Raw genomic sequence first — 16144 nt, 5'->3', positions numbered from 1 at the left:
ACACCCCCACCCCCCACTAATATACGATGACATGCACCAGTCACTTTGTGCAGCATTGGTCTGCTCACTACCTCATTCAGCATGAAACTGACGTCACTCCACTACCTCATCAGTCATATAAATAAAATAACTGCTCGAGCCCTTGTCAATTTAATCAGACTGAATAAGCTTCTTTTTTGCACTTTATCTGCACTGTTTGTTCATTTCACTGATTGTCGTGTCTTGTGCCTTGCGCTGCTTTATTTAACTTTATTTATAATTTTATTATGCCTTTTTTACATTCCCTTATTGTATAGTTGTATCTACATTTTATATTTGATCTAGACTTTTAGGATTTAATGTAAATGTTATCTGTATGCACTGGGGTCTGAGAGTAACGCAATTTCGATTCTCTGTATGTATGTACTGTACATGTGGAAGAATTTTCAATAAAAGCAGACTTGACTTTGAAAATAAGAAATATTTAATTAAACGTCCAGTTATAAATGGTATAATAATATTCAAAGATTAATTTTTATTGTAAAAAATAATTTTTACATAATTTTTTTTATACATAAATATAAATCCATATGAAATCATTAACTTTAAATATAAATCTAATCTAATATAAAATATAAATGTTCAATAGCTGAAACAAAGTTTCTTTGTTTTAAGTCTTAATTTTGAATTCAAGTGTTTCATAATTTGAATCTGATTCTTTTGATATGAATCATCCACTGAAATCCAAAAAAGATAAATTATCAAATGAGATCTTTCATTAGTAAAATATTATATTCACTGGATTACCAAAAATAGACATTAAAACAAAATGAATGAATATATATATATATTTTTTTTTTTTAAATACAAAGTTATTTTAATATAACGTTTTAGATATATATTGTTACTGTGACATAAAATATACTTTGGTGACAGCACGCAGCTCTTCCTCAGTGACACTTTCTTTGAGTAGAAACAAAGTTTCTCTGTCTGACTTCAGCTGACATCATCAATATGCAAATGAGCTTTGTGAAGAGGATGGGCTGTTCTTCCTCACACACAGAACAACAATGAGCGCTCTATGGACCGAGACTCTGGCTCTTCATTACAAACACATGCTTCCTCTCTCAGCTCTGGATGAATGCGTCTGTGTTTCTGAGGATCCGGAGCATACAGCTGTTTCTGCACAGCATTGATGTGAGACGACGAGACGATGCAGTGAACGTGATCTGTGATCCTACAGGACAGAGTTCTGATCTAAACATGCTCCTCATGAATCCTGGGGCTCCATCAGCGGTCATGTGACCCTGGAGGATGTGAGGCGTTCAAGAGTTCAAGGTGACAACGATTCACTCGTGTTTGTGCTCAACACACACTGGATTTGTTTTGAAATCCCCAGACCCAAACGCCAGCACACACACACACACACACACACACACACACACACACACACACACACACACGTGTATTATAATTGATCTTTTTACACGCTTTAACATTTATTCTATCTTTCTTTCTAATCTACGTGCACTGCAGTACATGAGACTTTTCCCAGCACATCATGCATATCATTGCTCTTTTGTTAGTTTGGATTGCTTCTATCGTCCTCAATTGAAAGACAAAAGCGTCTGTGTAAGTGTAACTGTGTGAACACATACCTGCACCTCTGAGTCTGCACACACCGGCTGCAGCGGGAACCAGTGGTCTTTACCGTGGTATTTCTGCAGGTCTTCCTTCTTCACAGCCACTTTACCTGCAGAGACAACACTGATCACAGATCAGCTCTCAAACCTCCTGCTCCAGTATCTTCCAGACCTGAAGCTGCATTAATCATCAATGAATCAGAACAATCTGGTTGGTCAAGCTGCGTGATTAAATGCAGGAACTCTACTGTGATTGGATGAAAACTAGGTGTTTCGGTGTACGCTGGCTTTTCATTGGCTGAATGGAAGTGGATCAGTGGATCAACATGTAATTTTTAAGTGACTTACATATTTAAACATAACTTCTCGTACTGAAACCAATATCTTGTGCACTAAAAATGTCAAATGTAGATTTTGGTGAGCTTTATAGACATGTTTACCCTAGCTATCAAAATAAGGAAACTAATGCAAGCTGTGTTAGATGAAACAACAGAAAGTACTGACCATAATGCAACAGATCAGACACACGAAACATCCTGTGATGCAGTATTGTAACACAGATATTAATCAGAGCTGCTCACCGATGCTGGAGTCCCTCCTGAACACGTCTCTGTCAAAGATGTAGAAGGACAGATGACGGAAACTGCGCGGGATTTCACAATAAAAGTCCTCACCGTAGAACGGACTGCGGCGGACAGAGAGAAGAGATATTGTGGGTGTTATTATTCTTGATTAAATGATTTTTCATTGTCAGATTGATGCATTGATGCACAGGTGTTGCATTAACACTACGTGTGTGTGTGTGTGTGTGTGTGTGTGTGTGTGTGTGTGTGTGTGTGTGTGTGTGTGTGTGTGTGTGACCTCACCATAAGGACTTCTCCAAGGTTTTGGTTCGGAACACTTCCTCCTGGTCCAGGTTGACTGTGCAGTAACAATCCCGCATCTTATTCGGACCCGGATAGGGAGGAATGTTCTTGGCTTCACCTGGAGAGACACAGACAGTCGTTCGGTCGTTTATGAGGCTAATGATTAACTCGTTTGCAGCCGTAACGAGATACAAGCAGTCGTCAGATCACTGAGACGCACGTTTATTCTGATGGAAAACAAACTATTTTAACATCTCATCAGTGCTGCTGGAAAATTTGCAATCTTTTAGTGATGCATAAAATATGACCCGGAGATGATGGATATAAGTGCAAAAAATCCTGTGATAATGTCACTTTCATCAAAAAGAAAAACCTGATTACTTTTGTTTGATATAAACGCGAGCACACCAGAAAGAGACATTATGTTATTAGTAAAAATAATACATTGTGTTTGCGATTAGTTTTTTTCTACTTAATTTTGTAGACTGTTCTAATAAATGTTTTTGTAACCTTTAAATATTGTTATAATCGTGACAAATAAATAGACATTGTAACATTTTTAAAATATTAATTCGATTTTAGGAGAAAATATATTTAGGAAATGTAGTTTGTGTATGTTTTCTTACAGAATAAGAAGTTTATCCAATTTAGCTGAGTGCATAAGTTCTTATGTGCATTTTCAGAATTAACATGCATCTTGGCGTTTCCATCAAGTGTTTTTTTTATTTTTATGCAATATCCCAAAATGCATTAAAATGATAGGTGGCTGGAAACAGAGCTAATACACAGAGCTCTCTGGCTGCTCTGGGATCTGATGCAGAACAATAGAGCACAATATTCAGCACAGCACAGGGTGGGTTCAGCTCAGAAATCTGTGTGGGATCTGAAACCCAGTGCACACTTCAGACACGTGAGCGGAGGAATGCTGTCGGCCCTGCAGCAGGAAGAATGCAACACTTTGGGAGGAAGTTGGGTGTGTTGCGGTGTGTGTGTTTCCACAGAATGAACCAGTGTCCTGTTACACCCTCATTACCCCCATCGACACCAATCTAAGCACACGCTCGTTTGCTGCATGCGTGTAATTGTAAGTGTGTGTGGAATATTGTGATCCTTCATAATGCTGGACTGCAGTGAGTCACTAAGCAGATGAGAAGCCGATCCATGCGTGACATTCTGGATCTAGAAGCATCTCTGTTTCCGGTCGAGTCAATCCCAGCACAGATCCTGATTGGATTACAGCTCGCAGGTCACTCCGGAGACCACGGCATTGTGGGATTACTGGAGCTGTGCGTGTGTGTTAGGGCTGCACGATTATGACAAAAATCATAATTGTCGATTATTCCCTTGAAATTGTAATTGCGATTATATATTACGATTAGCACAATTTAGATTGAATAATTTTTTTAATAGCTTTATGCCATTGTTTGAAGCCACTGCATGCCATATTGTTATATCAAAATAAACCAGCGGAAAACACTGTTCCTTTTTTTAAGCCTCAAATATCATATATATATATATATATATAATTATTATTATTTTATTTATTTATTTTTTCTGAGAAACCAAACCAAAGTAAATATATGCATGGTATTATGTTATATTAAAACAAAGAAATTCAAACAATTGGGAAAAAAACCCTTAAGATTTAATCTGTAGAGAGAACAACAACAACATATCTTATGCACACAGAATGATGTAAGTGAACTTTTTTTTTTGTGTAATTTTGCCTTTAAACGATTACATAATTGTGTCATCTGTAATTGTAATTGCGATTACAAATTCGATTAATTGTGCAGCCCTAGTGTGTGTGCTCAAACATCACTATAACACACTTTCAATTCCTTTTCAATTCATTCAAATTTTTGATTATTAAAATGCAATTTAATCATTAACATGGTGTCTGGAAAAAATGAAAATAAAAATGGAATCCAGATAAATTAAAATGAAAACAGAATACCGAAAAAGAAAAACAGCTAACAGGAAGTGTGGCATCAATTTCCTTTCGACATAAGGACAAGAGACAGAGAGCGACAGACAGCGTCTTGTGTGCAAATATCGGTGACGTTTCTCTGTGTGTGTGTGTGTGATATTACTGTCCATGTCAGTCTCTCCAGACGCTCTTATCCCCAGTGATGAAACAGATGTGACAGGTAATTAGGGCCTTATGGAATTTGTTTTAAGTTTTCCCAATTAACTTGTATTACTTCAGAAGCATGACTAATTATTTGAAAGCATGAAACTTGAACAATTTCACAACGGTTGACTGAAAGTTAAATAAGTATGTTTCTGACCGTTTGATCAATTCCAAGTCATTCTTTGATCGCCGCTCCCGCCGGAGAGCACTGAAACTGTGGAGGCGTACACATGAAACATCTGTAAACATGGTGACAGACTCCTGCAGGAACTGCTTCCTGTTTCAGCGCTCGGCAGACAGTGTGTGAATGAGTGTGTTTCAGAGAGACCAAAACATCCCTCTGCTGTAGTGCGTCTCAGGAACATCTCAGGTGATTCTCCAAGACAGTGATGAGATGAAAAGACTGAGCTCAATATGAACTCACTCCACCGACTCTGATGTGTGTTCATCAGGATCTTCTGCTCACTGTGGGATCGTTCCACCTGTGTTCATGCACCTCAGTAAACATGTTTCACGCAGATAAACACGTGTGTGCTCTCAGACAAGCATGTGTTTATTTGAGTGAATGAATTGTTACTAAATTGAATGTCTCACATTATATTATTTTTCACTTTATTCAATTAATTAGACGTGCTTCCATTCCATTTTAATTATTAAACATGATTTTTGATTGCTAAAATCTAATTTAATCTTTAAAATGGAGTCCAAAAAAAAAGAAGGGGAAATGAAAATAAAAACAGAATCCAGAAAAATTAAACACGCAGCACACACACACACACACACACAAACACATTCCCAGCATGCATTAGGAAGCTGACGAATCTTCACACAGCTACATACATGTGTGTGTTTCAGGCAGTGAAGAATAAATCACAGACTCAGGAAACGAGGTCAACACACACGAGAGATGAAAGAATAAACAGAGTGAGATGATGATACTGACAGAGGAAGAAAAACAGCTAAACGCAGGAATCCTGTGATAGGAAACGAATACAGTTACAGAAAATAAAAACAGCTAGTCAACCAATCGATTAGTCAGACTGACAATTTATTTATTTTTATTCTATTGTGGGCAATGGTGGTGATTTGAAGGAGATGAAATAAAATATTATTTCCCAAACCAGGGGTTCATAAATTGATGGAATTTTTTATTTTAATGAATTGAAATGAAATTTAAATGCATTTTAATTATATAATGAAATAATAAAAAAATTACATAATTTAGAAATAAGAATATAAAAATAAAGTTTTCGACATCAGAGAACTGTTAACCATAGGTAACATAACATTTATGTTGAATTATTGTTTTTTTACTTAAAATAAATATTAACTAAAAAATTAAAAAAATATTTTATTTAAGCTAGATATTAAGGCAACATTTCTCATTTTCATTTATTTTAACTTGATATACTAAAACTAAATAAAGTTAAATTATAAAAGAAAACTCTATTTAAAACATATTTAAAAAACAAAAGATAATAAAAGTGACAAAAACACACATTTAAAATGACTAAATCTGACTAAAGTTTTTCATTTTTCATTTTCTATTTAATTTTTTTTTTTTTTTTGAAGTACTAGCAAAAAATATAAAACTATATCAATATACTATACTAAAACCTGCAGTGAACGTGAATGTGCTGATAAATGATTGAAATATCAACTTAAAATGTCAGAGGGACTTGAACTGTATCCTTGACCTAGTACAGGTGTTATTTAAACAGGTTAATAGTTTGTACAGTATCTGTGTCTGCTGTGAAACACACACACACACACACACACAGATCGTGTGTTTATTTTCACCATTTACAGTTACTGGACAAACGGCTCCAATAACAGACACAAACACTGAAATACAGAGACACACAGATAAAGAGAGACAGAGATAAAGACAACACAGAGAGAGAGAGAGAGAGAGAGAGAGAGAGAGAGAGCCATGACAGGAAATGAGATCGCAGGAAAGGAATTCCGAATAGTTTAACGTCTCTAAACATGAGGACCTAGAACACAACGACCACATGTTCCACAGACTCACACAGCTCTTTAATAGAGTCACAGAAACTACAAACATATTCAGATTTGGGTGAACTATTGCTTTAAAGGGGTCATAAGATGCTTTTTTAAAGATCATTATTTTGTGTATTTGGTGTAACAGAATATGTTGACATGCTTTAATGTTCACATTATTTTTATTATTGTAGATCTTCTATGCCCCGCCTCTCAAACGCCTCGTTTTCTAATAAGCCCCTCCTTCTGAGAAGCGCAGTCTGCTCTGATTGGCCAGCTGACCCAGAGCATTCTGATTGGCCGAAGGACTCGTTGGAACTGTACCGCCCCCTTTCCATAATCTTCCTTTTTCAAAATAACTGTAAAGACAGTTAATGTCCTTAGTTTTAGACTGCAGACAGTAAACAGATGCTGTCAAGCTACAGAGAGCATCACAAAAGAATGAAAACCATTGTCCATTTGATCCATGCGCTGAATAAGAGACAAACCAACACCAACTTAAACATTCCTCTCCACTACAGTATATTTGTGTCGTTTCTGTTCCACAAGCGTCATCACACAGACCTGCCTGTGTTCAAACAGGTTTCACAAACACTGTGAAAGTTTTAAAGTGGCAGGCTACACCCGATGACTCTCAACAAGCCACGCATCAAAACAGGAAGTGGGTGTAGAGTTTAAATGGCATTTCCTTCACAAGCTTGAGGGTGAAATCACAAAACTCTGATGATGATGGTGGTCCTCTCTGGACTGATTTACACTTTAGTCATTCTGTAAATGAACTCCCCCCCCCCCCCCATAGGTCAACTTTACTAAATGACTGAGCAGGATAGAGAGAGACAGTCATTATACACGTTTACAATCATTCTGCAACAAACTAAATGAGAAAGTGCAGTTCCAGTGGTGAGACTGCAGCCAATAATACAGTGAAGAGTTAAAGACTAACCATTGGTTAAACACAGATTTAACCTCCGGCTCCCAACATGACACAAATAGAAACCAGATCAAATCTGAAAGGTTTCCTAAAAATATTTGATCAATGCGTAAATATGAATTATATAATACAGATATAATAGAATTTAAATACTGGAAATGATATAATTGCTCAGAATAAAATAAACCCAAAATATTGGTGTAAGACTGACTTTGTTTAAAATATTTGATATTACAATATATGAAAATGTCCTCCAATAATATTAGATTTATTTCCTAGAATGGCAGAAATAAAAGTCTGCTGAAATGTGAAATGTTTCCTAAAAATAGTTACACATTTGATCAAAGCGTAAATATGAATGATCATGTAATATGATAAAATATCATACAAATTATACAAATAAGAATAACACACTTAAACATTTGTTTATTTATTTACATTTTTACTCAGAAATTGCTAGTAGTAATATTTACAAATAATTACAAAGCAACGCAAGTAGCACATTAAATGAAATGTGAGATTTTGTAAAATGTTATCCAGTAATCTTGTTTTAATAAACTCATTTTTAGAGTGTATTTAACATCAATTCTTTTTATCACAGTTATTAAAGTATAATATTAATATAACGTGCAAGGCAACAACAAAAATGAATTCTCTTCAACTGGATCCGTTACAAAAACACTTTCTATGACAAAAATAATGAACACCTTAATCTCAGCATTATTTCTTTATATTATAGAAATGTGTCATTATTCAACTGATTGTTCAGACAACTTGTTTTGCACATGCTAGTAGCCTAGTCTTGCCATTATGGCTTCGCTGCTCATAAAGCGTAGAGTAACAGAGATATATTGGATGTGCTCTGGTAAATTCTGAAGGGCATTCGTCTGTTTGCTCTCTTGTACTCCGGGACGCTCCAGCGAGAGCAGGGGGTGGAAACACGATGCAGGTGGAAACTCGCAGAAACATATATATATATATATATAAAACATATATGTGACTAGGGCTGGGTATCGATTCAGATGTTTAAGATCGATTCGATTTCGATTCACAAGCTCTCAAATCGATTTGATTCTCGATTCGATTTTCTATTAGCGCTTTTAAAAAGCCCGAACCCGTTTACAGCCCGACATTATTCAAATGTAGCACGCAGCTCTTTTGCAGTTTTTTTGCCTTTTGTCAGGAATTAGTCATTTATACATGTTTTAACATAATTTCTACATTACTAATGTAATAGGCCACATGGAAGTTTGAACAATCAAATAAAATAAGTCGTCTGTAACATCGTAATATCTCAGCACTCTAGCCCTAGGTATAGGCTCATTTAGCATAGGCCAACGCACCAATAAAAACAAGTCTTTCTTAAAACATTTAATTAAGATGAATTCTAAATTAAGATGGGTATTTGGCAATATAGAAATGAATTAAGATAAAGGCTCTGCCGGATTTGCTTCGCCAAAGCAGCTGACATAATTAAAGAATAATGTAAACATTAGCTTATATAGCCGACTCTGTCTACATTATGCATTTAAGACTCAATTAATATTTAGTTATTATTTGAAAACATTTACTCACCAAGGTTAGGTAAGGCCTACGTGTTTTTGTGGAGGAAAATGATTGAAGTACAAGTCTCGCGGGCTGTACACACATTACGTCACCAATACAAACCAACCTGATTTATAATATTATTAGAGCCCGACCGATATATCGGCCGGCCGATATTATCGGCCGATATGAGCTTATTGCATTTAAATCGGCATCGGCGTTTATAACGGCCGATGGAACATGAGAAACGGAGTCTCATGCTTTACTCATGTTATGAGTGTTGCATAGTTTACCCACCAGAGGGAGCTCTGCAGCTCCAGAGTTGACAACAGCGCCAGAAATCCACTAGCGAAGAAAGCGATCAGCCAAGCCAGCCACGGAGATTTTTTTTCTGTTTTGACGGTGAGTCTGTCGTTCTTCATGTGAAATGATTTAGTTCATACACTGTATATACAATGATGTGGTAGTTCTAGCTAACGGTCCTATCATTATCACTTATAAATATTCTGTAACATCACTTACAGCCACTAATGCATTGCTATATTAGAATCTATATATTAGATTAGCCACGGAGCTAATACCATGTTTATCAGTGGAAGAGTGCGAACGTTAATAAGATGTCAAACTATAACGTTATCGTTTAACTTATTCTAAATATATCTGCAGTGTTTCCCACATAATGACCGGGTAACTGTGGCAGGGGGGCAATGACTAGAAGTTATGTACAGCGTGCCTCGAAAAAACAACAGCTGTTATGTTATTGAATGAATTCATTAAAAATAGGTCATTGCACTTACATCAAATCACGATATTGACGAATATCTGTAAGTATTAAGACGGAATAGTCTGTTTAAATATGAATCCTGCATGTTCTGCGTGTCTCTGTTAATGAATGGTGCAGAAGCGCCTCTTCATTCATTAAACACACGTAAGCGCATTAAGCTCGCGGTGAATTCAGCGTCCGCTGTCTCACTAAATAAGCACGTGAACACATGAACAACATCTCCAGAACTGCTCTGACAGTCACTTCATGAGCATTTGACCGTTTGATTTAAGTAAAAGCAGCATCACATCACACACACAGAACTGTAAATGTACGCCAACCCGTCAAAATAAAAGTCCAGTTAAAGGCTGTTGTTCAGCAGAATGTACAAAAGCCTATCATAGACTCGATTACTAAAATATTCGATATTTACAGCCTTATGTTATTCTAACGCTAATATAGCTTCCTTTTTAGCAGGCCCCTTAAATGCTTGCTATTAACTTGATTGAAGGTGGTTCTTCTCAAAATTGACAGCGGTGTGTTCATGACACTAACGTTAACCATTCAACTTCGAGTAGGTGCGTCAGAAATGATTAACCAGAGGGGACATGTAAATAAATGTGAGCTGAACAAGCGCTTTTTTATTTTATTTATTTTTATTTTTTACAGATTGTTTCAAAGCAGCTTTAAAGACATAACAGGAAAATGTTGTAATATTGTTAAATAGAAGTAGGTAATAGGTAATACCTATTGGTTGACAAATAAAAAATATATATATTTCTCATTTTTGCCTATGTAGGAGATCCCTGTTTATTATCATTCTAATTCTAATGATGACACGAGTAATGATACATGGTGATATTATTAATACACATGCTTATTCTTTCTCTGTCTCTTTCTGCCCTACAGATGGCTGAAAAAGGTGAATGCTGTAGCAGCAAAGTGTGGGACTACTTCTGCAAATACTTTAACTTTAGTATTATAATTTATTTACAGAACACACACAGACTGTTAAAACCAGCTTCAACTGGAAGAAAGTAAAAGTGTTAAATGTTTAAAATCAGACTGTTTTTTTGACCATTAAAAAATATATACTTTTGATGTGCAATTGTTTAGTCATTGAGACTATAATCTAAGGCTTTTTTTTTTTTTTACATAATCTCTTCTGGAAAATGGTTTATACAGCCCACATACATAGAACAGGCAGATATTTTGCTATTGAATGTTGTGTAAGTGCAGTATATAGGAAATGGGTCTAATATCCAGTTTATTTTCAAAATCAAAATATCGGCTTATAAATCGGCTCTTTTCGAGTTAATATCGGCATCGGCATCGGCCCCCAAAAATCCATATCGGTCGGGCTCTAAATATTATAGCCTAAATGTTGTGATATATAATCGATCAGATTCATTGAAATAAATAAATAATTCTACTACACCTGATTCTGTCGAGAGCTGAACAATTTTGTGAAATTCGGCTCGATGTAGTAACAGCGCAATGAAGTTGCCATTGTAAAGCCTGTGTTATACTTTCCGCATGAGCAATCCAGACTCGGACACGGACTTCTTCCATTTATACTTCCGAAATCGTACGCTGATCACAAACATGTGAACAAACAATTGCCCAGAATCATTGCACATCGCTGTCTTTATATTCTTTATTGACGGATTGCACAGGTTCGATTGGCAATGGGCTTCTTCACACTGCCTGCACATGTGCAATTGTGCTGTTGAAGACTACTGACCACACACACCTGTCCGCGCTGTCGTCTGCTCAGAGCCTCGGCACACACTCTCCGATGGTGATTTTTACGTCACACCTACCTAGCGGTCCATAGCGGACTCACGGACGCAGAAAGTATAAGAGGCATTAAGATGCAGTCTGTAAGACAAGCACGCGAGCATGACTTGACGCGCGACATTGCAGAAATGTGTGTTCACAAATGTAGCCTATGTTGATCCAAATATGGAAAGCACTTTCGAATTTACTAATATGAGGTTCTCTCCAGAGATGGTTTGCCACATTTCTACAATTAAGGATGATTGCTGCGTAGTATATGGTGTTCAGCATATGGTGGGCCGCATTTGAATTCGTGACGGGCCATGGGTTGAGAACCACTGCTTTAAACTGAATGAATGAATGAATGACAGGTTCGTTGATATCGCACAAGGCACATAAGAGGGTGACATTTAGTGGAGAAGATTTGTAATTAGATTAATGCTAATATTGCGTTCAATGTCTTCGGAAATAAATATGGAAAAAAATCGATTCATGGCCTTTGAGAATCGATTTTGAATCGACCACATTTTAAAAAACGATTAATCGGAAAACCCGAAAAACCCTGCAGCACAAAAGCAGTAGCCTGCGTATATTTGTAGCAAAAGCCAACAATTAGTTAGGATTTGGTATTTTGAACTAAAACTTTACATACACACTCTAGGGACATCAGAGACTGATTTAACATCTTGTAAAGGGCGTAATAGGTCACCTTTAAGTAAAGATCGTGTTTAGTGAGGATATTTTATAAATGTTCTAGCATAAATATATCAAAACTTCATTTTTGATTAGCAATATGCATGGCTAAGAATTAATTTGGACAACTTTAAAGATGATTTTCTCAAGACTTTTTTGCATTCTCAGTATCTCGGCCAAATTTTTTCGAATCCTAACAAATCATACACCAATGGAAAGCTAATTTATTCAGCTTACAGATGATGTATGAATCTCAGTTTCAGCCTTTTGACTGGTTTGGTGGTCCAGGGTCACATATTGCAAGGAGACTTGAGGACACCTGATCATGTCAACAGGAAGTGTGAGTCGAGGTTTACATAAAAACACTGTGAATTTGAGCAAAGCACAAAGACAGGAAACCGCCTCGTTCATTTCACTCATTACCCTTTGATGGTTTTCCCAAAAACTCCAAAAGCACTACATTTCTCATCAATATTCCTGGAAAACGAGTCCAATCCGTGGGCCTGAGTCATCGGCGGTCCTCTGGAGGATAAACAGTGTCTGTGACATCACATCCCCTGGGAGCCGAGTTAAACATTACTGAAGAGGAAGAGTGGCATGTCATCAGACACTGTTTTATACTCACAAGTCTTGGCTCCTTCAGACGCAGCGCTGGGCACGTTTTTTTATCTGAAGGCGGCACAAATCAACATCGGACAGACCTCAGTTCGACTGACCGCACACCTCTTCAACAGCACAAACCACACGCTCTGAAAGCTCCATCTGTCCTGGTGTACTACAGGCTTTATTACATGATTAAATCACTACTGGCAAGAGTTTGGAAAATTAAAACTACAACAACAGCATGACTACTTAACATCAACTAATGGTACTCACTGACTAGAGATGATGCCAGCTGAAGAGAAAAGTTGTTTCTGACCAAGTTATTGCATTCTGATGAAAGATTATGAAGGTGTTTTCCTGTAGAACAGAGTCAGTTATGGCTCCATGATATGGGAAAACGTCTTACTCTGACTTTTCTGATAAACAAAAAATTGCAAATCAAAGCTACTGGTTTGCTGTATTATCAGTAGAGCTGCACAATTTGGCAAAAAAAAATATATGGTTGTATATCAATACAAAAAAAAAAACCTAATACAAATATTTAAATATAACATGAAATATAATTATTGTAATATTTCATTGTAAAATAAAACATAATAATATAATAATTATTATTATTATTACTAATATTATTGATAGTAATGATAATATCAAATACAATATCTAATATATATATATATATATATATATATATATATATATATACACACTGTTGTAATATTTGACTGTAAAATAAAACAAAATATTAAGAAATAATAATAAAATTATTATTTTTGATGACAACAATATAAAATTAAAATATTTAAAGAACAAATATTGTAATATTTCACTGTAAGATAAAACAAGCATTTAAGAAAAAAATTAAATGATTATTTATTATGTATAATAATTATTATAATTATTATTATTATTACTGATAAAAATCAAATAAATAAAAATATTTTTCATGAATTTTGTATTATTTCACAGTAAAATAAAATGTCAAGACAAGAAATAATAATATTTTATTAAAGATTATATCATATATATAATATTATTATTATTGACAATAGAAATAATAATAATAACAAATAAAAATATTTTAAAAAATAATATTGTAATTTTGCTTTAAAAAAAACAAGTATTTAAGAAAATCTAATAATAAAATGTATATTAAATTATTATTATTATTATGACACACCAATATTTATGATTGTTTTAGTTTCAATTATAATAATAGTTTGGGAAGATGGTCATAGATTAATGGTAAAGCTCTCACATCAATCCTTCACAATAAAATCATGAGCATGAATTAACAGATGATTTGAGATGTGAGTGAAAGAAGGAAACAGCAACACAAATTCATGATTCTTCACGTGACCATCAAAGACAGTGAACTTCCATCTGGTTTGCATTATCCCGCTGCTTCCCAGGAATATGGAAAAACAAGCAGCTTTGCAGCTCATTCGGTCAAATCAGGAAGTGATCTGGAGCAGTTTCCTGTTTCCTCGTCGCTCCCTCTTCCAGAAGCTCCTGACCCCTGGAAGCCCGACAGCATTTCCTTTAGACACGAGCTCCGTCAGGAAACTCCATAAAAGAATGAGAGCCTTCCATCGACACCTCGACCTGATCTTAGTCTTAGTCATCATGACACTATTGTGCTCCTCGCACACCCATAATTCACTGTGCACGTTCTTTTATCTTTGAACTGAGAATTCTGTCATCCATTAACAACTTTGATCTGTATCAGTAGTATCTGCCTACACAAAACTCTCATCATCAACCAGCAACTATCATCCAGAGGTTTCTTTAACATGCTAAAACAAAACATCAGATGCACTTCTGCAACCAAAACAACTACAACAGCGTTTCAAGAAAGTAAAAAGCATTCATCCGTCAAAAGTTGACTAGCAGAGAGAGACGTTACTGTACATCTGCCCAACCAACTGGACACCAGGCCTTCTGTGAAGCAGGGTGTGACGGGTGATAACATCACCCACAGATGAGATTTCTCTTAAAGATCTCGCTGGTTGAAAGAGCAGTGTGTTACGACACGTGGAGCACCCAACTGAAGTGGGACTGCGGCTACTTCTCCAAAACATGTGCAATTCTGTCAAACGCTGGTGAAGCAATCAGGTTAACAACACGAACCGCAGCACGGGGACGATGTGAAGATGTTAGGAAACAACACTCGCAATCACGAATCAAGCACAAATGGATTTGTTCCCATATCTATCTATCAATCTAATACCTTAACTGTTGCTTATAAGTGTTCATTTAAGTATAACAACAATAACAAATACATTTTATTCATCTAAAGTAGAGAATAACTTAATTGCCCATTAAAGTAGCATCACTATACCATGGTATTGCCACAGTGGAGTTCTTTATGTGATAATATAATAATAATAATAACAGTGTTATAAAGCACTAATAATCATAACAATAATCTAATCATCTAAAGTGGAGAGTAACTTGATTGCTGCACTTCAAAACATATACGTAACGTAACATATACAAAACATAACGTTTCTATTTTAAGCAATTTCTGAATTAAAATTGGGTAACATTTTACTTGAAGCCTTTTTTATAATGCATTAATAAGATATTCATAATGAATGTTGTAATCTAATGCATTAAATCTTTTCATAAATAACTGTAACCAAAGTACAAATGCATTATAATACTTGCAGATTCATGTTACATCTGAAATATGTTGTTTATTGTGTCAATGCATTATATTTCTCAAGCTGTGTTCAATGCGTAAGTATTATAATGATTTATAACTGTGGTTACATGATGAGGTGCATAACAAGGCATAATTAATGCATTAAAATACTTTCAAGATGCATTATGTATTCAGGCTTGAGGTTTTAGATGAGATTAAACTTTATTGCCATTGTGCAGTGCTAATGAGATGCAACAAAGTGTTACCAAAAAGTGTTCATACAGCATTTATTTTCAATGTGCAACCCAAACTGAGTGATATTTAAATGCAAAACAGTTACAGAGCTCATATTAATGTGTTCAGCTGCACTGTGGTACATATGGAAATATGGAAGAGACTGAAACACGTTCCTGGGTTTAGAGACTAGGTTAGACCTGCAGGACTGTGTGTGTGTGTGTGTGTGTGTGTGTGTGTTCTGAGGAACAGAAGAACATCACAAACACAAATGCATAATTTGAAATGTCAGGCACACTCAGACAGAAATCGAAAGGGACAAA

At 35.6% G+C, this 16144-nt stretch overlaps 1 protein-coding gene across 1 annotated transcript in view; it reads right to left on the bottom strand.

The window, feature by feature from the left end:
• Nucleotides 1-16144, bottom strand: part of LOC113044680 (ras GTPase-activating protein 3-like) — a 33215-nt gene that overhangs the window by 15877 nt on the left and 1194 nt on the right. The window contains exons 2-4 of the mRNA XM_026204855.1: nucleotides 2489-2606; nucleotides 2204-2307; nucleotides 1638-1732 (exon numbers count right to left, since the gene is read on the bottom strand). Coding sequence (XP_026060640.1) covers nucleotides 1638-1732; nucleotides 2204-2307; nucleotides 2489-2606 — 317 coding nt within the window. The remainder of the gene's footprint in view (nucleotides 1-1637; nucleotides 1733-2203; nucleotides 2308-2488; nucleotides 2607-16144) is intronic.

Source organism: Carassius auratus, chromosome 26 (genome assembly GCF_003368295.1).
Source record: "Carassius auratus strain Wakin chromosome 26, ASM336829v1, whole genome shotgun sequence".
Taxonomy (NCBI): Eukaryota; Metazoa; Chordata; class Actinopteri; order Cypriniformes; family Cyprinidae; genus Carassius; species Carassius auratus.
Note: the sequence above shows the minus strand (reverse complement) of the source record. Positions and strands in the feature narration are given on the sequence as shown.